This window comes from Crinia signifera, chromosome 1 (assembly GCF_055691185.1).
Source record: "Crinia signifera chromosome 1, ASM5569118v1, whole genome shotgun sequence".
Taxonomy (NCBI): domain Eukaryota; kingdom Metazoa; phylum Chordata; class Amphibia; order Anura; family Myobatrachidae; genus Crinia; species Crinia signifera.
Window position 1 is genome coordinate 343,826,852 of NC_139217.1, and position 27,626 is coordinate 343,854,477.

General features: G+C 42.0%; 1 protein-coding gene across 1 annotated transcript; it reads left to right on the forward strand.

Moving 5' to 3' along the window:
• The first annotated feature begins 82 nt into the window (after positions 1–82).
• CRYBA4 (crystallin beta A4) lies at positions 83–9,517 on the forward strand. Its single transcript, XM_083158392.1, has 5 exons — positions 83–134; positions 3,878–3,996; positions 5,553–5,694; positions 8,119–8,261; positions 9,275–9,517. The coding sequence occupies exons 1-5, from the start codon at positions 96–98 to the stop codon at positions 9,420–9,422; spliced, it is 591 nt and encodes a 196-aa protein (XP_083014518.1). The 5' UTR covers positions 83–95; the 3' UTR covers positions 9,423–9,517.
• Positions 9,518–27,626: the final 18,109 nt, after the last annotated feature.

The following is a 27,626-nucleotide window of genomic DNA, read 5'->3' on the forward strand; positions in this document are numbered from 1 at the left end:
TTATTAGACAATTATTATAAAATGGATTGTGCTTAATTAAAACGTCATGGCTTTAAATGCTGGTTTTCTCTTTCTCTCTACAGGACAGAGAAAATATGACACAACATTGTACTAAGTTTGCTGGACACTGGAAGGTGATAATATTCTCTCTCTAGGCTAACACAGCTGAATTCCTACTTATGTACAGTACAAAGTGTTTAAGGAGAATAACTGTATTTGTATTACATATCATTAAATGGTAAACTATAGTTAATGGGAAATGTATTTAAGGGAGTTTGCTCAAGGGTATTCTTAATGAGTGCACAATGTGGTAAATGAACCATGAATTTTGAATTCATCAAGCTTTATAGTAAATCACTGGCTACAGTGGAAATAGAGGACTGAAAACATAAGGGCTCATGCTGAATTGGATATCATTTTCATCCAAATTGCAAATACTCAAACACATGCCTGGCATTATATACAGCATGCATTAAACATGGCAAGTGTGGCATATGTAGTGTGTGTGTATCTGGCTTACACCAGGAGAGACCAGTAGTATATATGCCTGGCTTACCATAGAAGAGAACAGTAGTATATATGCCTGGCTTACCATAGGAGAGGCCAGTAGTATATATGCCTGGCTTACCATAGGAGAGACAGACCAGTAGTATATATGCCTGGCTTACCATAGGAGAGATCAGTAGTATATATGCCTGGCTTACCATAGGAGAGGCCAGTAGTATATATGCCTGGCTTACCATAGGAGAGACAGACCAGTAGTATATATGCCTGGCTTACCATAGGAGAGACCAGTAGTATATATGCCTGGCTTACTATAGGAGAGGCCAGTAGTATATATGCCTGGCTTACCATAGGAGAGGCCAGTAGTATATACTGTATGCCTGGCTTACCATAGGAGAGGCCAGTAGTATATATGCCTGGATTACCATAGGAGAGGCCAGTAGTATATATGCCTGGCTTACCATAGGAGAGACCAGTAGTATATGTTCCTGGCAGAGAAGTGGTGTATGCATCTTGTTTACTCCAGGAGAGATCTGTAGTGTATGTGCCTGGCTTAACCTAGGATAGGCCAGTAGTATATTTGCCTGGCTTACCCCAGTAAAGTCTAGCAGTATACTGTATGTACCCGATTTCCCCCAGGATATAACAATAGTATATTTTACAGTTTTACTCCAGGAAAGATAATAGTATAAATGGCTGGGTTACCTGAGGAGAGAACAGTAGTATGTGTGCCTGGCTTACCCCAAGAGACAGCAGTAGTGTGTGCCTGGCTTACCCCAGGAGTGAGCAGTAGTGTGTGCCTGGTTTACCCCAGGAGTGAGCAGAAGTGTGTGCCTGGCTTACCCCAGGAGTGAGCAGTAGTGTGTGCCTGGCTTAACCCTGAAGACAATAGTAGTGTATGTGCCTTGCTTACCCCAGGATAGAGCAGTAATGTATGTGCCTGGCTTAACCCAGGAGTGAGCAGTAGTGTATGTGCCTGGCTTAACCTAGGAGAGAGCAGTAGTGTATGTGCCTGGCTTACCCCAGGAGTGAGCAGTAGTGTGTGCCTGGCTTATCCCTGAAGACAATAGTAGTGTATGTGCCTTGCTTACCCCAGGATAGAGCAGTAATGTATGTGCCTGGCTTAACCCAGGAGTGAGCAGTAGTGTATGTGCCTGGCTTACCCCAGGAGAGAGCAGTAGTGTATGTGCCTGGCTTACCCCGGGAGAGAGCAGTAATGTACTTGACTGGCTTACATCAGGAGAGATCAGTAGTGTTTATTCCTAGTTCACATCAGGAGGGATGGTTTCAGAGTGATAGTAGCAATAGGTGGAAATAATACAGCACACATTTTATATACAATATAGTGTATAACTGGGCATAGATATTAAATTTATACTGAGATGCAAACACAATTGAATCAAATGGAAATATATATATATATATATATATATTTTTTTTTTTTTGCGGACAGATTGCTTAAATCAGTGTAATAATGAAAATAGATGGCCACGTCCACATTACTATTGTATTAGCGTTCAAACACATAAAATTGAGCAAACACAAGTAACGCAGTCCTGTACAGGCACACACATATCTTCCTTGTGCTCAGCATAAGATACCTTTTGTGTGAACACACCATACTGTACTATGACCCCTGTTCCATGCCCCCTCCAACGCCTGACCCACCCCATTAGTGTAAAATGCAGTAAGCTCCAACTGTGTCCTAATGCATCCATGTGCGATTCCCATTCCCTGCAAGCTCTAATGATAAAACTTTATTGGACAGGATAGGCAGCTGTGATATAGGTTTGTCAGTAGTTAAGGTGGATAGAGCTACAGAAGAAGATTGAAGTTAGTATATGGCCACCAGTGGCAAACGCAGGATTTTCAGAAGGGGGTTTCCAGAGGGGCGGAGCAAAGCACAGAGATGGGCACGTAGGTGACCCAGTATATGCCGGGTCAGTTAAAGTATTATAGATAGACCTATATATATATATATATATATATATATATATATATATATATATACAGGGGCGTCAACAGCAGTGTAGACCCCTGGGCATAGCAATGTATTGGGGCCACTACTGATCCTCCAGCGGTAGGGGTGGGGGAAGCTTTGATGTCCCCCGGGTGGTAGGGGGTATTATATCAACTGCTCAGCATGTAGCGCCTGGATCAGTAATTTCCATTAATTACCCCTTTACTTCACAGATGGTGGGAGATGGGGTGGGGGAAGGGGGCACTGGGCAGAATGAAGGGGCCCTGACACATAACTTCCAGGGTGGTAGAGGATGTTTAATATGCAGAGGAGGGGTGTATAGTTGAGTGGGCTTGTTATTCATAATTTTCTGGTGGGAGACAGCTTGCTTGACTGCAGATATCTCCAGTTCCCAGAAATAGATTTATTAGATTTTAATGGATTTAAAAACTAGAGAATCCCACCTACCAAATGTTAATGGGGACTAGGGGATGAGAGTTCAGGAGGCAGAGCAATCTGCCCATGAGTATATAATACTACATACCAGGTGTGTGGAGCAGGAGCAGTAACCAGCTGCTGGAAGGCTGATATTTTTGGTTCTGGGAACAGTAGAGACAAGTTACTATTGTCCACCAATGGGGGAGAGTCCCAGCTTTCGGAATATATCCTCAGAGAAACTCTGAGTCAGACAGAACCTGAAATATCTGACTTGGAAGAGCAATTAACAGGCTTGGATGGGGACCACTGCTTTGAAGTCAGATATCTCTGGTTCCCAAGGGCCGATTTTTAAAATTCTTGTACCCATGGAAAGAGGGGACCCTCAGCTTTCAGCCTAGGATCCTTAGACTCCTAGGGGGGTTTCTGGGTACCCAGAAACCCCCCCTGCGTGCGCTACTGGCCACTACGGCAAAGAGCTCATAGATAGAAGCCATATTATGTTGTATTAAAAATTAATCTTTTTAAAGTACTTATTCATGTCCAGCATATAGATATTATTAGTGGGTCACCTTGAACTACCCGCAATTTCCAGCACTGAACATTGTGTTCCTAGATAAACAGCCTGCTTTCCCATTATTCCACAGGCATCTATTCCCTGAGCTCTGTGCTACATTGATATCTGTAAGGCAGAATGTTCTGCACAATAACAATCCTACATTCCTTGAAAAATGAAGCAGTTGATAATACAAAGTACCCTCCAGACTTAGGATGACATGTGGTGCAATTAGTCCCAGATACTGTGCAGCACTGAATGATACCATTAGTCAGGCAGATATGTTTTCTGCTGTCATTCACAGCATCTTTGGGGAAATCTTACATACGTCTCCCGATGCCGTCATCTTGCCTGTTACTGTCACTTGTGCCCTTGCTTCATCTTGTGCTTCACACTTTACTTTCAAACAACTTCACTTTCAGATTATTGTCTGGGATGAAGAATGTTTCCAGGGTCGCCGGCATGAGTTTACATCCGAGTGCTACAACATCATGGAATCCGGATTTGAAACTGTCCGTTCATTTAAAATCGAGAGTGGAGCGTGAGTATGTTGATGACACTATAATGAGGGGTTTATAGCTTTGTGTCTCTGCAGGCTGCTGAACTATGACCCCACCATGATGAGTTTAGTAGACCAATAACGGCTAAGAGCCACTGTAGTGTTTGGTTTCCTCTACTGCTTAATGGGGCTTATCCAATTAGACCCACCTCTAATTGTCAACTCAGACCTATTCAAATGAGTTGTGTATCCTCTGTGCTATAAACCCAGAAGGTGCACTTCCTTGCAGCAATGACAATTCTGCATTAAAATGCTCTCTTGAGATTTAACCTACAAGGATATTCATTGATTGCAGCCTTTTATACAGACTCCCAAGTGGTTGTACCGCAGGGGGAAATGCTAAACAATTGAATAGCATTGGGCGTGAATTAAAAATGCCCTAATAGATTTCATTGCCACATGCCACAAACTAAAGGCCTAATTTGGATTTGTACACAAACTTGATGATTTAACTACAAATACCATGGTTTGGGGTCTGCACATGTGCAGAAGGGGTCCTGTGTGATCACATGCAGTAAAATCCAAGGTGAATGCAGACTTCCTGGATCTGGCAGAAGGGTTCCCACAGGCAGTCTGACTGGCCGGGGGCTGTGACTGATGGCTGCAATGGTGATCCAATGCTGCATCTATTTTGGAATCTATTTCTTACAGATGCCTCCTACAGCATTACAATATTTATGGTATGGTGCTGCACAGTGGCTTCCATGCAGCTGTGCAATATCAACCAGTTCTGAGTCGTGACCCTAAAATACCATGCAATGCAATGGCTACTGAAAACAGGACAAGCATTCTACCTGTCTAACCTGGTGGGAGACTGGAGCACTTTCCTCCCTGCCATCCTGGTAATTGATGGCTGACATCACTGTGGGGTGGGACTTAAGTCCAGTGGCAGTGGGGATTAGGTCTGGGGCAGGGCTTAGGTTTGGCACTGGTAAACCCCATACACACTAGATGATAGGAGATGCGGCTGCGGCTGACATAACAATATCCTCTAGTGCAGGGGTGGCCAAACCTGTCCTAGCAGCTCATAGAAGACAGACATAGCTGGCCTTATAGCAGGGGTGTGGTTTCCCATGGGAAAAAAGCAGCTGGACTGGAAGTACTAGAAGAAGAAAAGACATCCCCATGGGCCAGCCTGTGATTAGCTGCGAGCACTTCCTATGGGAAGCCATTCCACTTGCAATAAGGTCAGGTTGGCAGTCTCTGTAGGTGGCTGATTTTACTTTTGCCACTACTTTGCCACTACTTTGCCACTACTTGTAACTTTGTTTAGTCAAATTGATGTTGCTGCACCTAGTTAGGGCTACAGTATATTTACTAAAGATCAATTTTCTAATGATCGATTTTCATCAGATCGAGTTCAAATGAATGAAAATCACTCCAATCGATGTTATACTTCTAGTATATGTGGTCATGTTTCTGTAAAGTAAAAATAGGCATAATGATAAAAAATCTAGGGATGTGTCTCTGACCTATCCCTACTGTAGGTAATGGAAAATGAATGCAATAAAACCAAAGTGTATGCTGCATTTTCACAGCTGGGTTGGCTATGAGCACTTAGGATTCCAAGGTCAGCAATTTGTGTTGGAGAGAGGAGAGTACCCCCGCTGGGAGGCCTGGAGTGGCAGCAATGCTTATCATGTCGAGAGAATGACCTCCTTCCGACCAATTGCCTGTGCTGTAAGTATAACGTTCATAAAAATCCACAGAGGGCCGCTGAAAATTGTTTTCACTTACCATACACATGACAGGAGTGTATACTGTGCAGGCTGCCTAACGGTAATGGGCTATGAATACAATTATTTAAATAACATTAATTAATAATGTTCGCTATAATGCTGAAAGACCTACAGCTAGTTTATTCTGGTTAGGATACAGATACTAAATAATTAAAAGCATGTGTTTTCTTTATGATAATATAATATTAAGTTAATATTTTTTTTTATTCTGTTTAATTGATTTGGAATCACATGGGTAAATTTATTAAAATGGGAGTTCTATTGAAGAAGGGATGTTGGCCATAGCAATCAATTAGATTCTATTTCTTTTTTTATCTAGCACCTTCTTAGATAATAGATAGAATCTGAAAGTACTTGCAGCCATACGCAATGGGGGGGCGAGAATGGGGCGGGGGGGGGGGGGGGCAGCATCTCCTAGCACGACTACACATGCGCTGGGTCACTGCTTATGTGGGCGCATCCGCGTCCCAGTGGTGCTGTGCACGCCGGAGCAGCCGAGCCGGGAGCTTCCTGGGGGTAATGGATGGTCAGGCTGCCGAGACACAGCCTGGCATGCATATAGATTCATATGCATGCCCTGCTGTGTCTCGGCAGTGCCACCGTCCATTACCCCCAGGAATTTTATTTTTACCCCAACCACTGGCCTAGGCTAATACACATGTAGCTCCCCTTGTAATGCTGCTAAACACATGTGTATCAGGGACGCGCTCAGGGACTTGCCATTCATACTGGCCATGTGCATGTAATGAAGGTTATACAACTGGCATGTAGAATCTAATGCTTGTAGTATGGGAAGGAGACTTTGGCTTTAGGCTGCCCAGCTGGCGCTGTAGCACAATGTACACAAGTAATGGTTCCATCAGTAAGTTACATTGTCACAGTCATCTGGCAGTCACCTTAAGAACTTCACCCCCCCCCCAGAGTACATCAGGGGTAAAGTCCTGGCTCCCGATGCTGCAACCTAATTAGCCATTTAGATAGTCAGGCACTGTAGACGAGGCATAAATACTGCAACATTCATCTACTGTAACTGCAAGCACCACTTGTATAACTGCCTTCTGCTGTACATGTCACTATTACACATGTACTTTACTGTACAGTATAAAGTGTCAACTCTCATCTTTGGTGCAACATATTGGGTTATTTAAAAAAATAATTGCAAAACTAATCATGTAATAATTGACAGTAACGAGTATTTAGCATTCATTAAATACTTTTTAACTAAATAGAGCACATATACTGTAGTCCATTGCAGTATTTTTGTGGGCAGTGCTATAAGCTGTGCATGTTGTGCTCTGATTATTGAACTATTCAGCAAACAAAGTAAAACAGAGAATAATGAGCTAGACGGTGTAGTTTCATTAGCGTACCTTACCGGAGCGTTCATCCGGCACCGTAATTAAACTTTTTATTTAACAAAATGTTTCCTTGCACAGCTAAAGAATATGTGGCTTAAATTAACATAGTCAGTGACACACATTCATAGGGCTGTGTTTTTCTTCTGTGACAACCTGCTAAAAGTAAACCTTACTAAACTTCATATTACACTGACGCACTAAAGGTTTGCATAGGAATTAATGGGCCGATACAGACTTGCTCGCTGGGCTTCATGTGTTCGGAGTCCAGCGAGCAGGTTAATGCTGCCACGCTGCCCCAGCAAACGCCCCCCCCCCCCCCCTCATTGGCTTAGCTCATGTGCAGGGCTGTGAATGGATGTGTAAATACAAAAACAATCCATAGGCTTCTATTGGGTAATGCCATCTATTAGCTTTACTCAAAAAATAAGTAGCATTCCGGAGCTTGGTACACATGGGAACGTGGCCAAAATACCATAAACTGCATTTTTGCCCACATTTCTGGCCTTAGGCCCTTATTGTGCTTCACTCGTAAAGGCAAATTCCTTCTCAAATGGACAAAACTATGTGCACTGCAGGTGGGGTAGATGTAACTTGTGCATAGAGAACTAGATTTGGATGAGTTATTTTGTTTCCGTGCAGGGAAAATACTGACTGCTTTATTTTTACATTGCAATATAGATCTCACTTTGAAGTAAAACCCCACCCAAATCTAATTCTCTCTCCACCTGTTACATCTGCCCCACCTGCAGTGCACATGGTCTTATCCATTTGAAAAGGAATTTTGCTAGTGAACCAGAATAAGGGCCTTAGTGCAGCCTGTCCTTAAAGAGAAAATGACTGCAGACTTCAGGAACTCAATTCATTAGCTATTAAATTATCCATTATAAAACCATAACATCTTTAAAATAATTATTATTACATATAAGTTATATTTTTCATCTCCGAGTCTACTCTGACTGTGACTGAATTTTTTATTTATTTACATTTCAATATTACTTATTAATAAGAACCATCGTGACTGCAAGATGACAATCTTTGAGAAGGAGAACTTCCTGGGAAAGAAAGGAGAGCTGAGCGATGATTATCCCTCCCTTCAAGCCATGGGCTGGTGTAACAACGAAGTTGGCTCTTTCCGTGTCCAGTCTGGCGCGTAAGTCATATGTGGAGATTACATTGAATGCGTTGTTTTGTAGCAATGGCTGTTGGTTGCTTCATAACACAGATGAGACAGATCTTGTTTTTTTTTTGTTTTTTTTATAATATTGTCCAAATCAAGTTGAAGAACAGGTAATTTTACAAACGTGTATCATTTTGGTTATACATTATAAAGCCCAGTACACATGGGGCGATTGGAGTTTTGCGCTGAGCGATCTAGCATTGGTCAGATTGCTCAGCACACAATAAAGAGAACACGGGAGATGACTAGATATTTCAAGCATCCTTGAAATATCTAACCCGGCATTAGCGATGTGCGAGGCCGTGCATCGCTATGGTGTATACACACACACAGCGATTTGTGCTTCAGTTCTAAGCAATCTGGTCTGATAGCTTAGAAATGGGGCTTAAATCGCCCATCTGTATACCCCATTACTCTTCTTGCTTTGCCATTATTATCATGTTTGTATAACTTACCATATGAATAAAGCTGGGACCATGCAATCATTGTGCTAGATTAGGTATCTGGTGTGGTTGTGGTAGGACTACAGTAAGAGCAAGATCAGGAATATGCCATCTGAGAATGTTTGCCGGTACAGTGTTGAATAGATTGCTCACCACTCCTGCGATCTAGACCAGCTTGCAATCATTGTCTCTAATATAAATGGCACATTTATGGGGATAAAAACTTCCAAACCTAGACGTCGGACTTCAAAACCACGCCAGGGGCACCTGATCAAGGCTGACTATGCCCATACTTGTATCACTACACTAAAGCTTGGTACACACTAAACTGTGTACCCAGCCAATCGGACACCTGACAGGTGCGTACACACTTGAACGATGCAGAGGACAATGGCACAATGTAGGATGGCATGCTGCATAATAATATCAAGTGTTTTCTTGTGAGTGGAAATATATATTTCATCCAGTGGGCTGTAATGGCAGGTTTACACATAGTCATTTATCATGTATCTTCCTCATCATGTCTCTTTCCCACCTATCTAGCTGGGTGGTATACCAGTATCCCGGTTATCGTGGCTTCCAGTACATCCTGGAATGTGATCGTCACTCAGGAGAGTACAAGCACTGGAGAGAGTGGGGATCCCATGCTCAGACCTTCCAGATCCAATCCATCCGCAGAATTCAGCAGTAACCAGCTTTTACATGCAGACATGTATTTTAACTTGAAATAACAATAAACTAAGTTTAAAGAGAATAAAGATTTTTATCACCTGTAATTGTTATTTGGTTTTTATTGCACAAAATATAAATAAGAAAGCAATACTGAAAACATGGAACGTACATATCAGATCTGTATGCATTGGTGTACACTGGACATACTGCACCTATATAATTATACTCACCTATATGGAGTCCCATATCAGTGCTGTAGCAGCAGCAGCTGCAGGAATCACTAGCAAAATGGTGCAGTGACCATTCTTACGGAGATATGTGCATGCACTATAGAGGAATCATCAGAACCTGTACATACACAGGTGTAGGGAACCTGAACATGGGCCTGCCTGTATGGAAATGTGTTATGTATATAAGATTCATGGAAGGACCAATTGGGTGACGTGACGGGACACAGCAAGAATAACTTGCATGAAGTTCCCATATTGATTCATAGATCAGTAATCTGGAAGTGAAATTGCATTAGCTGTGAGAGAAGAGCTGCATAGAAAAGCACACTGAATTTTTAAGTATAGTTAGTAGTTCATTAAATGTCCTTCATTCGCTATTGAAAAGTCAGTAGGTATAAAGATAATATTTAACCTAATTCAATTGCTTATCTTTAAGGCAAACTGTTCTGCTAAATAAAAGTCAAGAGCATTCCTACATTGCCTAGAAGAAGGAAGCAGTTCAAAGCACAAAGTACCCTGCAGACTTAGGATGACATGTGGTGCAATCAGGCCCAGATACTGAGCAGCACTGAATGATACCATTAGTCAGGCAGATATGTTTTCTGCTGTCATTCACAGCATCTTTGGGGAAATCTTACAGACGTCTCCCGATGCCGTCATCTTGCCTGTTACTGTCATTTGTGCCCTTGCTTCATCTTGTGCTTCCCACTTTACTTTCTAAAAGTTTCATTTACAGATTATTGTCTTTGACCAAGAATGTTTCCAGGTTCACAGAAATATTAGTTAACATCTAAGAGTAACAACATCATGAAATCTAGGTTTGAAACTGTACATTCATGTAAAATAGAGAGCGGAGCGTAGGTAAGGAATGCTGACCACACTGCAGTACCGCACTGAGCCACTGGTTCTGGAGGGGGTTGGGAGGGGGGTGTGGTTTCTAATTACCTGGGCATTTTGGAGGGAAAGCAAGACTGTAAGACTCTGGGGCAGCACCATCGCTACCCCATGGCCTTTGTTTCCAGGGGTGTAGAGAGCCACGCCAGGACCGATAATGAATGGAGGGTTTGGCATTAAAATGGGACAATTACTTTTTTTTTATAGAGGCCGTGCTCTATCTACGGTGGCACCATTCTAATCCTTATGATAAGCAAGGTAGGAAGCTTCTCCTTGTCTGCCGCCATCTTTCCAGTGACATTTGGAAAAATGGCACATGTACACTAAAAAGCAAAACTCTAAGCTTTCAATGTGCAGGCTCCATCTTCCTGAAGATATCACTGGGAAGATAGATACAACCTTAAGTATAGATACACTCGGAGGGAGCAGTTTCGAGCCCCCACCAGGCCTCCCCCCAGCAGCCCACCCCCCTTCTCATTGTTACTGCTTGTTTCTTGCTAGTACGATTTAGAAGTCAAATATGATTCTTAGTAAATTTGCCCTTATATAGGGATCACTAATCCCTATAGGGAGCACATGACCTATAAATTTATCATTTTGGAAGTCTGTCATCAATACATATTTTAGGTTTATAAAACTTGACTGCTTATATTTGTATTGTTCTCCTAACTTCTGTAATATGAACACAATATATACTTTTAAGTAGAACACACATGCATGGAGGGTTATGTGTTCTATGAAAAAATATGTTTTATCCCAAGTGGTTTGGAAGTTTTCATTTTAAGGGCAATAATATGGTGGAAACAGGGAAAGCTGAATTCAGACATGTACAGTAACACAACGCATTACTATGAACTGTATGTAGAAAATCTTTCTGTCCCTTAAATGTAGATATGTAGCTGTGACACAGATCACATGCACTGGGTGTTTTCTTTATTTGTAGCAGGTAGACGGCATACAGGTTTGACAGTTGGCAAGTCACAGCATAGCAAGTTTTCCAGCAGGCAATAAATAGACTTCACAATGTGGGTACAACACTCCAGAAGTCCAACACCCTGACCCTCTTAATTACTATGTTACATTTAACAGGAAACCACAGGTGTTAACATACCCTCCAACATGACCCATTCCATTAGGTACAAAATGCTCTGTTCCTGGACTTCCCTAACAGAGGTGGGGCTCCAGCACAGTCCAAAATTTAAAGAGGGGGGTCACATCAACTGCCAGTGAGTCCAGGACAGTGAAGGTTGGTGTGGCTTCCCTTTTTGAATATTGGACATCTGCAACTGCCACTGGCAAGGAAGTCCAGCAACAGAGCATTTTGTACCTAATGGAAAGGGTCATGTTGGAGGGTATGTGTTAATTAGCCAAACCAAAGCAAAAACAATCAATGCCCATCCAGATGTATCTTAGCAAAATGCTCCACTCACTTGCTTTAGAATTCTACTACATGTCACTCAGTTCTCCCATTTCCTCCAAAGTAGACTGAGGTGAACACATACCCCTACATGCCACAAATGGCCCCCAATATGCACTCATGTCTACACAAGCCATCAGACACAATTTGCTCTGCAAATTTGCATGACACATAGACTTCACTATCTACCCACAAGTCCACATCATGCCACCACACATGCCTCCTGCATGCAGATTAGACCACACAACAAGACTCTTACATGCCAATTAAAACTCCCACACATGCCTCTAACACAGTCCTATTTTTAATTACCCACCTCTCCTGATTTTGCAGGGTCAACCTTGGACCTTGAAAGCGGTAGCGTTTGAGTGGAATTGTGTGTTTTGGGGAGGATCTGGGTTGGGTCTTGGATCAGGATGAGACTTATTTTGTCCAATTCAGCAAGTCTCATTTTTAGAGGTTTCATCTACCAGCACCTGCCAAGGAATGAATATGAGCACAATGCTTTTCTTCCTCTGTTATGCTCCATGACCTCCCTGTATCATTCAGAGGATGTTCAATTTAATCTTTGCTTTATAATAAACAGAGGGTACAGTCTTTATTTTCCTGATGGGTTGGAAGTGAACATTTAAAATGCCTCTTGAAGTCATTTTGGTACTTGTGAGTTATCCGGGCTGCCGATTTTGTCCTTAAGTTTGGTTAACTTAAGGACACCCGACCGACGCGATGCCCACGATTTAGCTTCAAATCGGGGGCATTGCGTCGGTCGTGGCCGTTATAAGGGGCCGCGACGCGATGCCCCCGATTTCCCATAGACAGTAATGTTAAAAGACACGATATCGGGGGCATCGCGTCGGTCGTGGCCGTTATAAGGGGCCGCGACGCGATGCCCACGATTTCCCATAGACAGTAATGTTAAAAGACGCGATGGACCCGATTTCCCATAGACAGCAATGTTAAAATAAAATTACAATGTGAAATTGGGCAATATGTTTTTAAAAAAAATGTTTCATGGCCCCCCACCACCGTTAACGCCACCCCGCTATTGACGCCAACCCGAAGCGTGGCGAGCGCAGCGGTACGCGTCCTCCGACCTTTTCATGCCCTACTATCCACTAGGGTGTGGAGTGAGAATAGAATAGTGTGGCGAGCGCAGCGAGCCACCGAGCCCGAAGCGTGGCGAGCGCAGCGAGCCCCGCGAGGGGACGCGGACACCTGTGAAGCCCGCAAGGGCACGCGGATACCTGTGAAGGTGTCCGCGTCCCCTCGCGGGGCTCGCTGCACTCGCCACGCTTCGGGCTCGGTGGCTCGCTGCGCTCGCCACACTATTCTATTCTCACTCCACGCCCTAGTGGATAGTAGGGCATGAAAAGGTCGGAGGACGCGTACCGCCGCCCCTCGCGGGCTCGCTGCGCTCGCCACGCTTCGGGTTGGCGTCAATAGCGGGGTGGCATTAACGGTGGTGGGGGGCCATGAAACATTTTTTTTAAAAACATATTGGCCAATTTCACATTGTAATTTTATTTTAACATTGCTGTCTATGGGAAATCGGGTCCATCGCGTCTTTTAACATTACTGTCTATGGGAAATCGTGTCGGAAATCGGGTCCATCGCGTCTTTTAACATTACTGTCTATGGGAAATCGTGGGCATCGCGTCGCGGCTCCTTATAACGGCCACGACCGACGCGATGCCCCCGATTTCGGGCGCGATGAAAAAATCGGCAGCCCGGATAACTCACAAGTACCAAAACATCTGTAATCAGAGGTTGCTCCTACTTCTTTGGAGGATGGTGGTTGATGCTACCAGTGCTTCCTGCTATAGGGTGATGGGAGAGACATGACCAGCCTTGGGAGAGGAGAGCTTGGCCAGCCCGATCCTGGCACCTGTGCAATGGATCTGGCCAGTGATGGAACGGCACATAGCCGGCAGTGGGGACCGCACATGCACTAAAAACCAGCTTCTATGGATATGGAAAGGCTTCCTACAGGAAGCACACCCTCTGCTATTTGCTACCCCGTCTGCCAGTCCCAGAGGGAGGAAATACCTTGTAAATTATGTTTAACAAATATAAATGGGTGGCACAAATGGTGTAATGGTTAGCATTTCTGCCTAACAGCACTGAGGTCATAAAGGTGTGGAGCTTGTGTGCTCTGCCTGGGCGGCCTCCTCACAGAATCCCAAAACAAGCATGTAGGTTAATTGGCTTTTGACAAAAGATACCCTTGTTTACGTGTGCGTATGTACATATGGTAGGGAACACTGATTGTCATCTCCACTCTGGCAGGGATGAAAATGATTACCAACATACACTTCTATAAATAAAATGGTAAAGATGTTTTATCATAAGTCATAAGTTACGAAAGCTTTGGGTATTGTATATTTACATGTGTGGTGTACAAATTTGACATAAAGTTAAAAAGTAATAAAAGTTAAAAAGTTTATTATTAATAATAATAATAATAATAATAATAATAATAAAAAAAAATACAACTTTGTTTGGTTTCATTACTTTGGTATATTATGCCAAGTTCCCCCTAAGTGAAACTTCCATATTCTTCGGTGTGACAGGACTATAATATGAAGATATTTTTACCAGGAGACAATTTGTTTGCAATTCAGACTTAAAATATCTCTTCTGGAACTTTGGATTTGTAAAATGTTTGACACTAGCGGATACTGTTGGAGCTTCGGAAAACTGAGGGACAAATGTAATAGATTTTGATTTGTCAAAAGTGCCAAGTTGTCTGTGATTTTGCTTCCTGCAAAATCACAGACAACTTGGCACTTTTGACAAATCAAAATCACAGGCCAATGATTTTCATGTAAACATATTGCTCCTGGATCCAGGGGGCTCATGTTTAAATATGAACTCTCCAGAGTCCCAAATCTGTGCTGCTACTGCTGCAGGTGAAATCACTTGGAAAATGGTGCGGCGGACATTTTCCAGTAATCTGTGCATGCGCAGTAAAGATTTATCTCCGGGTACATGATGGACACCAAGTTTTGGGAAACCTGTGCATTCAGAATAGACATTAGGTTCCAGGAACACGGCAGGAGCAATGTTTCTAACGACCTGTGCATACATCATATACTGGAGTGGCCCCAGACAGAGTCTGCAAATGGGCCCCCGCCTCTCTTAAAATCCCATTCCCCTGGGTTCTTAACAACTTCCTTGGTCCACATAGCAGGAATGGCCAAACTGTGGCCCTCCAGCTGTTGTGAAACTACACATCCCAGCATGCCTTGCCATAGTTTTAGCATTCCCTAATAGCAAAACTGTGGCAAGGCATGATGGGACTTGTAGTTTCACAACAGCTGGAGGGCCATAGTTTGGCCATGCCTGCTAGTGGGTCTCTATGTATTAATACTGACTAACAAACAACATGTTTTTATTGCTATTGTAAAACTGTTTTTGATTGCAAAATAATCCATTTGATGAGCACTCTAAATTCTACATAGTAAGTTAATCTTCAAAGAGTATGCAGTATGATTAGACAGGAATGTCACAGCAAGGTCTCGCACTCATTTCTATTCCAAGTTACCTGCCCTTTGCTAAACCACTAAAATTAAAAACATGGCCTATGGATCGTTGAAACAAGGTTCAATATGTCCCTGCTTGAAGTGGCAGCTGGACCAATTGACTTTGAGATGCCCTTTTAACAGTTCTTAACCTGTAATTCTCAGCCTTCCGTTGATTGATGCTTCACTGCTTCTGGCTCAGCAAACCACTTTGAGAAACAAGAAGAAAGGGTAGGAGGAAAGATTATTGTGCAATAAATAACACAAAGGAGGCAGGTAGAAATGAGAGTGCTATCTACCATTCAGGAAACAAACTGTTTGTGTGTATGACAAGCACTGGGATTTCATTAGGTTACCAAACATAAACTACTAGAATGTCAGAGAACACATAACCTGGACATTTATGTTTAAAACGATTTACAACCAATTTCTTACGTAATTTATAATGATATGTATTACAGCATTTGTACAAAGTTTAAAGCAGACATTTTGTATGGAACCTCTATAGAAAATAAGATGGGGGCAATTTATATTAATAAATCATTCATCCCCCAAATAGTACAACAGCAGGGATTTTGTGATAAAGAATCCAACGGTTCCTGACATGCTCACTCCTGCATTTGCATATAACCTTCACAACACTGACTAAATACAAGGTTATATAAATAAAGATGGTGGGGGTAAGTGTATCGGAAAGCTGTGGCTCTTGGGCATGGAAACACCATATTAATTCAGTTTGTCATAAAAGTGGAAAACAAAGGAAGAAGCTGGGATGATTACTGGATATATCTGTAATAGTTACTGCACTGAAAATGGTCACAGGTACACGGGTTAAACTTATTATATATTAAGTACAAAGCATGGCTCATAATAGCTGAAAGCCAGACTGGATAAGGGCCCTTATTCAGATCTGACTGCAGTACAAATTTGTTCTCAAAATGGGCACAACCATGTGCACTGCAGGTGGGGCAGATGTAACATGTGCAGAGAGTTACATTTTGGGGGGGTGTGTTGAAATTGAAATCTAAATTGCAGTGTAAAAAGAATGCAGCCAGTATTTACATTGCACAGAAACAAAATAACTCACACAAATCATGCATAACATCCTATAAATGTACTCTTCAAATTCAATGCATGCACTTACCTTGGTACGACACAGTGTAGGCCTCAGATTTATTTTCCTCATGAGACCCTTATCGTCATACGCTGCTTCCATGGCTGCCTACCACATGTCATGTGCTAACACTTTCCTTTGAATGATCTAATAGGGCCTACACACATACCGATTTTGGCCAGTGATATAGCATGCCAGATTTAGCATAGCAGATTTCCTTTGAGCACAAAATCATCTATATTGCTTAGAATGTGCAAAATGTGTCAGCGATATGCCTCAGCGATTCTGCTAAGTGATTTAAGCATGCCAGATTCTTCTCAAGCATGGGAAAAAGAAAAAAAAAACTCATTTAAATAAAAATGGGAAGTTCAAAGGGCTGGGGGAGTTCTTGGGGAGTTTTAAGGGGAGAGAAGTCAGGAGAAGTGTTGCAAAGTGTACCTGTACATAATAGCACCTTACCAGAGTGTTTGCAGCACTTTCTCTACACTCCTCACCCCTTGAAAAAGATTATTTTTCAAGGGGAGAGAAGTCAGGCGAAGTGTTGCAAAGAGGAACCATACCTGTACATAATAGAACTTAAAATTAACAATAAATAACATTTTGAAATGAAATGACACCCTACCGTGTTTTTAACATTTATTGAAAATACTCTTTTAAATATATTAAAAGTATAAAATTGAACACCACTGGGTTCATCAACAATATCAGGCCGAGAAATGCCTCTGGGCCAAAGACTTTTCAAACCAAAAAAAGGGATCAGGCCAACAAACTCACTACAGTATACTAGAGCCAACAGAAGTGATGACTCACAAAATGTGCAAAGAAGAGATAGCAAAGGTAAGGACAGTCTTCAGTGAAGGACACACAAGAGTGACTGATATCGTCAGGGCCAAATGACGTATCCAAGCAGACATTATAGTCTACAAGGATTCGAAAACGCATGGAAGAAAGAGCAATTTTTTCAACTGAAATAATTTAGAATTTTTTTTTTTTAATTTAACAATTTATAATGGATAATAAACAGCAACGTCCTGTGCTTGTGTACTCGAGAAAGCTGAGTACATTCCAGTGGACAGAGTGCTGGTGGTGACTGATGTGGCCGGGTTGGGTGAAGGGGCTCCCGTCGTGTTAGGAGGGGCAAGCTGCGGAGGAATTGCCGGCGGATTACTATAGGGTTGGTGGTAGGGATACTTTTGCGAGGGTCCGCAAGATGCGTAATGGGTCGCGCATTAATTTTAGGTCATCAGGAATGTTTTTATCCTGGGCCCGAATTATTGCGTCGTACATGATGCATTTGAATTTTCGACGGGTGTCGTCATCCATTGAACGCATCTCCGAGTCTACCGTGTTTGAAAACTGCCGAATTGAATCAATAGGCTTATTAAGCCTTGCCTCCGCAAATTGAAAAAATTGCTCAGAGCTGCCGGCTACAGATCTTTTTCCTCTGCCTGGGTGGTGGCGTTGGCAGGGGGGTAGAGGTTGAGGTTTCTACTTCCTCACACTCAAGATCTGCAGCCTCTGTAGTCTCGGACGTCTCCACAAACAGCTCCGGAGTAGCATCCTGTAAAATAAAATAAAAAACGTTAGGACCATGAATAACGATGACATGTCGCATATCTATATGTGTTCAAACTTACCAGATCCTGGCTCTCCTCCTCTTGCCTAATTGGAGGCACAGGATCCATGTTATTCTGTCCATGCGTTTTCGAATCTTTCTCCAGCAGGAAGTGCATCTGGTCGTAGTACCATAACGTTGGCTTGTATACGTCATCGGCACCGGCTCCAGAACTCTGCGATTCAGTCACTTTTGCGTGCTCCTTCACAAAGACGGTCCTCAAATTCGCTATCTTCTTCTTCACACATTCCATGGTGGCATCACTTCTGTTGGCTTTAGCATAGGCCAGCAAAGCATTGTAGGCCTGATCCCTTTTCTGCTTGTTTGAAAAGTCTTTGCTGGTAATTTGCCACAGGCATTCATGGACCCGATAGATGTCAATGAACCCAGTGGTGAATTTTTTAGATGAATTTTGCTTTGCCATTTCTGTGTGAATAATATGGTATAAAATGTAAATACATAATTAACATATATGCATCCACCATTATGTACATAAACAGTCCAAACTAGGTCAGCTTACAATCTATTGTCCCTACCACATGTACATGCACACACATTCACTGTTGTTGTTTTTTTAGGGGGTTTGGAAAGACAATTTACCCCATCATAGACATGCAAGTAAACAACACATGACTAGCTTTTGCAATGTGCCATCACCCCAGAGCATGCAAGTAAACAACACATGACTGGCTTTTGCAATGTGCCATCACCCCTCCCCAAACTTGCGCTGGGGGCAGCGGGCATCACATGACACCCTCACCCAGAAGCATGCTTTATTTTATAACATTGGTGGCACAGTGGTCGCCTCACATCCCCCCAAAGAACCTGGTGCCCATATTCTTGCGCTGGGGGCCGCGGGTGCAGCGGGCATCACATGACACCCTCACCCATAAAGTTTACATTGGTGGCACAGTGGACCCCTCTCATTACCACCCCACCCCACCTGTAATCAGTGCGTTGGTGGTGCATAGTGGATAGCATAGTACTTACCAGCTCCGGAGGGTTCACAGCGCGTGGTCTCTGGCAGCATCAGCATGTGCAGGGGAGGAGAGGAGGGCTCAGGGAGTGTCCAGATGAGGAAAATCGCTGGTCACTTGAGCACAAAAAAAAGACACCACACAAAAGGCGCCCGATATGCAGGGTCTTGCTAAACGATTTTACTAGATTGATGGGACATGCTCATTCTTCTTCTTATTGCGATTTAGACGCGTGGGGCCGCGCATCTATATCACTTTAGCCTCCACACACACACCGATGTATGCTTAGTCTCTAAGCGACCTAGCTAAATCGCTTAGAAAATGGCTCAAAATCGGCATGTGTGTAGGCCCCATACACAATCTGCTGTACATCTTGGCCAGTGGTTCTCAGTCCACAGGACCCCACAAAATTCACGTTTTCCAGGTCACCCGACAGGTGCACTCATTACTGACACATTTTAAAAGATCCACAGGTAAACTATTTCACTTGATTCAGTGAGGAGACCTGCAAAACATGAACTGTGTGGGGTCCTGAGGATGGACTTTGAGAACCTGTGGTCTAGGCCAATGGTCACCATGGCCCCACCCACATCATTAGGATTGTTACCCGGATCACTTGTTATCTTCCACAGCCTTTCCCACTTTAGATAGGTCTTTTGCTGGTCCAACCAATGGACCTTTGGTTTCTTCAGCCTTGTGGCACTGGGGTGCCTGGGCTTATAACCTGCTGATATAAAGCCTGTTGGGATAGGGATCACAGTAGGGAGCACAGCAGATGTGAAAGTGACTGTTAGGCCAAACAGAGAAAACAGGGTTAACAGTGGTACATTGCAGTAGCACAGTGGTGGTAAAGTAGGGGTTAAACAATAGAGTTCATAAAAGGGTATTATCAGTATCTCGCCAGTTGGTATTACAGTGGCCCAGTCCAGAAGATACAGAGGTTGCTGGGTGTTATATTACTCCTGGTGCAGAATGTGCTAACAGGCTCTATACTCACTGTGGGGCCAACAGGGAGCTTATATAGCTAAGTGGGGGTACAGAATAACATTGCAGCGCTTTGGTCTTTGCAAGGTCTGCAGTGTGTGGGCAAATCCACGCATCCAGGACTCCGAGGGAGAGTGTGTTACGGCATTGCCACGCATGCACAGTAGCGCACATCAGAACTTCATGTAAAAGCCATGCCATTTCCTCAACAGAATGGCCACCGAATAAAGGAATTATTATATTTTAATCAATAGAACAACGTGCCCTTAATATACATTTTGACTGTCTGTAAATACCCTGATTTGTTGTATCACTGTCTGCTATTGTAAAGCGCAACGGAATCTGCTGCGCTATATAAGAAACTGTTAATAAATAAATAATAAATAATAAAGTATAAGAAGCATCGCTAAATATAGTTATATCCATGACCAAAAGGCAGGAGGACCAGGGCCAAATGGTTAAATAGATTATACAGTAATGCAAGGTGACAAGAAAGTGTTATACTTTATAATACATGAGTAGTCATTGGTAACAAACATCTGCATTTTGTTCCCATTTACTTTAACTGTGTTGATATATACAAAACATTTATTATGTAAATGTTGTCTATTTTAAGGATATATTTCACACACTAGTATATACAACAATTTATTCTGCTCTTTTAGATAATTATTATTATGATGACCTTGTCCTTGACCAGTGTGAGATTATTATCCAAGTAATGTTTGTTTCAAGCATTGAACAATTTGCTGTGTGCAAGTACGTGTTTCACAATGTGCTGCCCAGTATTGTAGAACAATGTTTTTTTTTTTTCAAAAAGACTTGGTGTGAATGTGTTTTTATAAGCATGTAAAGGTTTTATTGCTTAATACGTTGTTCCAGTGTCACCAGAAGCAGGAAGAGGCTAAAAAATAACACAAACTAAGCAAACCGCCTTTCCTGGATGTGTCATATACGGTAATTATCATTTAATAAATTCACATTATTAAAACAAGAACTACCAAACATTTCTTGTAATACGCATTAATAAAAAACTACTGTAACGAAATACAGGTTAAGTCTACCATATCTACAAAAAAAAAAGTAAATCTTTGGATACCATAATGAGATAACTGAGATGGGAGAAATAGAGAATGCATTTGTGTTTCATGTACACCTTATACACATTGCCTTGAAGGTAACTATATACAATATTAACATTTTGTACATGAAATAAAGTCTGTGTAAATCATACTTACATTGGCGAATATTTAATTATATTATTATTATACATCATTAGATGACATCATCTGCCCTTAATAAAACTAAAAAGCAGCGATATGCAGGTCAGTGAACAGGAGGCGGGGCCTTATGATGCAAAATCATGTCAGTCAGCCAACTCTTCCTGGGGTGCATGGGACTAACACAAAATTGTGAGTCTCCAACCTCTGCTGGACAAGTAGATGTACATATCACCATAGGTGCCGATTTATGTTTTTTTCTGGTGGGTGCTCAAGCAGAAACTATAGGGGAGTGGCTTAATGGGGAGGGGCGTGGCTACAAAATAATACCTGTTAATAGTCATAAAGACAGATTCCATAGACAAAAATATCTTTAGCAACAGTTATCTGTGCATCATTTCTCATCCTCAGACTCAGGATGAGAAATATTGCACAGATAGTTGTTGCTAAATATATTTTCGTTCTATGGAAACTGGCTTTATGACTTATTAGTCATAAAGCCAGAATAGCCAGGAATAACTACTACTAACACATTTTTGGACCGCACTGCTCAATGAGCATATATTTAAAACTGACAAAAGCCCCCAAGCCTGGACTCACTGTAATTAGATGCCGGGCGGTCCCGCTCCTGACAGGCTACAAGTCTCCATTGGGGACGGGGTCGCGGCTCACGGGGACCGGGTCAGCAGCCTCCTCCTGCAGCAGGTGCCCCGACGCGCTGTGTGATTGCGCACAGTGGAGAGGGAGGGGGAGGTTGGCGACGGCACCCGGCGGGTCACGGTGAGCATGACGTGACTAATGGTCGCGTTAAGGTGGCCATACACACGCAGATTTATCTGCAGATCTGTCTGGTTGGAACAAAAACCTGGTTATGGATGAGAGCAAATGACAGTTGACCATTTGCTTGGAAATGCTGGAAAACTGACAAACTGTCAGTCATCCATAACCATGTTTTTGTTCCAACCAGCCAGATCTGCAGATAAATCTTACTAGTGTATGGGCACCTTAAGAGTGCGAGCTGTGCAGGGCTAGTCTGAAGGCAGGGCGGAAGTGCTATTACAGCGGTGGGTATGGTAATTTATTGATCAGATTCAGCAGGTGCAGTAGTAGTACTACGGCGACCAGCGGGACTCGGGGGGGGGGGTGGCCAGTGGGTGCTCATGAATTTCCGTGGGTGCTCAAGCCCTTGAGCACCCACAGAATCGGCGCCTATGCATATCACCATCAGAAGGCAACAGTGTTCTTAACTCAGTCCCACTCAAAAAAATGTTAGATGTCAGAATATTTAGATATAAGATTGATACTGGAGACATAACATTATAACTATTTAAAACACTTTAAGGAAGATTTATTAAATCTTGGAGAGAGATAAAGTGGCAAGAGAGAACGCTCTTCTTTTTTTTTTTAAATACAAGGCAAGGCCTTTGATAATGGCAGGACAGACGGTCAAGGTGAGCAGCCAAACATGTCCACCAGAGGTAGTGCACCACACCCAAACATGCTCTCATGACATGACGTTATCACCATACACCTCAACAAGTTGGCGATAAAATTCAGCTGCTGATGTGCCCTTTAGATGCAGAAATCTGATCACACTACACCTCAATGTATGACTATGTGTCCACCAGCACCGCCATCAGAGTATTGGAGGCTGACTAAGCCTTGGCTGGCTATAGAAATCTGGCTTTAGAAATTTTGTCAGAATTCAAAGTAGGAAGATTCTAAGTAGGAATATACAACCGCACACTGTCGCCTAGACTTAGCCTGGACTTGCTGTGACATAACTCCCGTCTTATTCTCTTCTCATTGCAGGTAAAATACCATTCATGCAACAGTCATATTTGAACTAGCATCACTGTGATTAGTATACTGCTTTGTCCTAGGTAAAATTCCATTCATGCAACAGTCATATTTGAACTAGCATCACTGTGATTAGTATACTGCTTTGTAGAAGAGGCGATATCAGCACTCCCGACCTCAAAAGCCCCTGGATGCGATGGGCTTCCAGCAGAGGTATATAAAACATTTAGGAACTTTTTCGCTCCATATTTGTTAGATTTATTTAATACTCTGATCAAGGAGGGATCACTCCCACCATCTATGATGGAGGCGAATATTATAGCATTAATAAAACCAGGGAAGGATCCCACGATCCCGGAATCCTATCGGCCCATTTCATTGTTAACAACAGATATAAAAATATTAGCAAAAGTAGTAGCAACCAGACTAAATAAAAGTATTAGATCCTTGATACACCCGGATCAAACGGGCTTTATGCCAGAAAAATCAACCAGCCACAATATACGTAGATTATTCTGTCACTTACAGAGTGAGGTTTCGGCAGGGTCGGAGGCAGTGGTGGTGTCTTTGGATGCCGCCAAGGCCTTCGACTCTGTCGAATGGAGGTACTTGTGGCTGGTACTTAAGAAATTTGCATTTGGGCCACGGTTTATAAAGCTCATACAGTTGCTATATTCAGCGCCAAAGGCAAGAGTGACAATAAATGGTTACACATCGGAAGCATTCTCCTTGGGTAGAGGGACAAGGCAGGGATGCCCCCTCTCCCCAATATTGTTCGCACTTGCTATTGAACCGCTGGCGTGCTTGTTAAGAGATGAGGAAGAGGTTCGTGGGATTAAAATTGGGGGAGTCGAAGATAAAGTGGCCATGTATGCAGATGATACCCTTCTTTTTCTGCGAGACACAGAAGGTTCGCTTAAAGCTGCACTTCAGCTAACAGAAACATTTGGAGTATTCTCCGGTCTTTTAATAAATTGGGAAAAATCGTATATCTTCCCTATATCGGGTAAGATTCCTGAAGTAGAGAGGACAAGCCAATCACTTGTATGGACTAAAAAATTCAAATATTTGGGAATCTGGATTACATCGCAGGTGGGTGAATATGTAGCACAAAACATAGATCCAATAACGGCGAGTTTCAAAGAAAGGGCACAGGCCTGGAAGAAACTACCGTTGTCAGTTTTGGGTCGTATCAATATGATTAAAATGGCTATACAGCCCAAATTTGTATATGTACTACAGAATTCCCCGATATATGTATCAAAGCAAATATTTAAAAAAATTGAAAATATAATGTTATCATTTATATGGAACAACCGTCCAGCTAGAGTCTCAATTAAAACATTGTATAAGACGCAGCGATTGGGAGGTTTAGGGCTACCCAACCTGAGATTGTACTATGTAGCCTCACAGCTGGGGTATTTGTCAGATTGGGTAAAAGGTACTTTGGATATAACAATGATGGGTTTCATTGCTGAACAGGTGAAAAGATTTTCCTCTGTTCCCTTTTCCCCTCTCCAATTTCTATTAGCTGGCTTATCACCGGGTAGGTTTCCGCATATACTTAGACAAGCGTTAATGATATGGAAACTCGCTCACTCCCTATATAATTGGTCGGCTAGGGATGGATCAACACCAATCTGGTTCAATAATAGAAACCCGGAACTACAGAAATTATCAGAGGACAATATATGGGTCAGTTACGGGGTGCTGGAATTGGGTCAGATATTCAGTGAAAATAGGATCAAAACATTCCAGCAATTAAAAGATGAATTTGGAGTACCAAATAGGGCATTATTTAGGTATTTTCAGCTAAGGCATGCGGTAACAGCTCAGTTCCCTGAAGGGCCACCGGTAATTTTGGATTCTCCAATAAAGAAATTGTTATTGAGACTAGGGCGAAAGGGAAAGATGTCAGCAATATATGCGGTGATAAACGATAAAGATGAGTCAGATCAAATAAAAAAACTGAGGATAAAATGGGAAATGGATCTTGGTCCGGTCACGGGGGAGGTGTGGAACCGGATCTTGGAATCCATGGTAAACACAACTCCATGTATTAGATTTAGGCAGATATCCTTCTTTATATTACATATGGTATATTGGACACCGGCATCCCTTGTGAAAGTAGGTCTCAGAGAAAATTCTGATTGCCCTAGGTGCCGAAAAGAAAGTACGGGATTTTGGCACATGATATGGGAATGCCCTAATATATATGAATTTTGGAATGATGTTTGGAGAGATGTGCGGACCACAGCTCCAATGCTACCAGAGATAGACCCATTATTGTGCCTCTTTGGAAGTGGGATAGAGGAAACGTATTCAAAAATTATGTACAAATATGTGCTGTGCCTCACTACAATGGCCAAAGTGATAATAGCCAGAAATTGGTTTACAGCAGAAACTCCGAATATTAATAAATGGCGAGCATTAGTCAATGATATGGTGCGTCATGAGCGACATATGTTTAAAATTAGGGGGGCCATCCATAAATTTAATGAGAAGTGGGGGAGATGGTGTATGGTCGGATTGGGAAGGGGGGATGGTACAACTTAAGTCTCGATTAAATATTTGAAAGGGGATCATATGGATAGATATAAAGTAAAAAGTATGTATCGACTGATGATTTGTCTTTGCTTCTTTCTTAAAGAATGAAAAAGTTAATGTAGAATCTTTATTGATGACTAGTGTTAAAATAAGGATAGAGACAAATAAAAAGCTAAATTAAAAGCTGGTTAAAAGGATATAAAGTTAGGATGTATAGCCTAAGTAAAAAAGGAGGGTGAAAGAAGGTTTTTATTATTTTTTTTTTTTTTTTTGGTGGGGATGAATAGGGTCGATCTCCTTGTGTTTGCGGTTGGAGAGAGATGGGGTCAGAAATAGAAGAGGGAAGAGAGGGAGGGGGGAAGGGAGATAAAACCAACCTAATCAAAGTTCACTTCACGAATCACAAAAACACAATAGATACACAAGAATAGGGAATATAAAAACACAAGAACTATACAAGTAACACATAAAAAAACACCAAATACACACGCATATAGTAAATGCGCTGAAGGGTCACATAGGAATCACATATCTAAGGGAGGGTGGGTATAGAAAAAAGGGAAGTAAATAACAAGGGAGGGGGGGGGGTGTAAGGGGGAATAAAGGGAAGGGGTTAGAATACTGACCCCATGTCTCTCCATAGAAAACAAAAGGACAAAAATTAGTAAAATGAGAATGTCAAATTGAATATTGTAAGGACAAAAAGAATTGTATAAGGGATTATGGAAATGACTGAATCAAATGTTTTCTGTTTTCTACCCTAGTCATCCTTTGGCTTAGCTGCATGTATAGGGGTTCTCTTTTCTTGTTCCTTTTTTTTCTTTTTTTTTTTTCTTGGTTGTTGTTTGTTTTGCTATGTGTTTATGTATATGTCCAGATGAAAAATCAAAATAAAAATGTTGAATTAAAAAAAAAAAAGTATACTGCTTTGTCCTAGGTGAAATTCCATTCATGCAACAGTCATATTTGAACTAGCATCACTGTGATTAGTATACTGCTTTGTCCTAGGTAAAATTCCATTCATGCAACAGTCATATTTGAACTAGCATCACTGTGATTAGTATACTGCTTTGTCCTAGGTAAAATTCCATTCATGCAACAGTCATATTTGAACTAGCATCACTGTGATTAGTATACTGCTTTGTCCTAGGTAAAATTCCATTCATGCAACAGTCATATTTGAACTAGCATCACTGTGATTAGTATACTGCTTTGTCCTAGGTAAAATTCCATTCATGCAACAGTCATATTTGAACTAGCATCACTGTGATTAGTATACTGCTTTGTCCTAGGTAAAATTCCATTCATGCAACAGTCATATTTGAACTAGCATCACTGTGATTAGTATACTGCTTTGTCCTAGGTAAAATTCCATTCATGCAACAGTCATATTTGAACTAGCATCACTGTGATTAGTATACTGCTTTGTCCTAGGTAAAATTCCATTCATGCAACAGTCATATTTGAACTAGCATCACTGTGATTAGTATCTTGCTTTGTCTTAAGTAAATGTACAAATTTATTTTTAAAATTAGATAGTGACTTAAAATTGACTAGTGACTTGGACATGGTCTGTAACATCTCACCATTTGCTTATCTCAGTTTTATTGCTCACTTTCTCTAGTGGGAGAGGGGCATTGGGTGCGGTCTTAATTACTGAAGTTAGAAACAGCTTTTACAGACCTACTTATTAGAGTATTGGAGGCTGACTAAGCCTTGGCTGGCTATAGAAATCTTGCTTTAGAAATTTTGTCAGAATTCAAAGTAGGAAGATTCTAAGTAGGAATATACAACCGCACACTGTCGCCAAGACTTAGCCTGGACTTAAACTGGACAGAAACTACAATCAACACAAGTGCAACTCTTAACTGCTAAAACTTTGAATATCACTCTTTCTGCTTGCA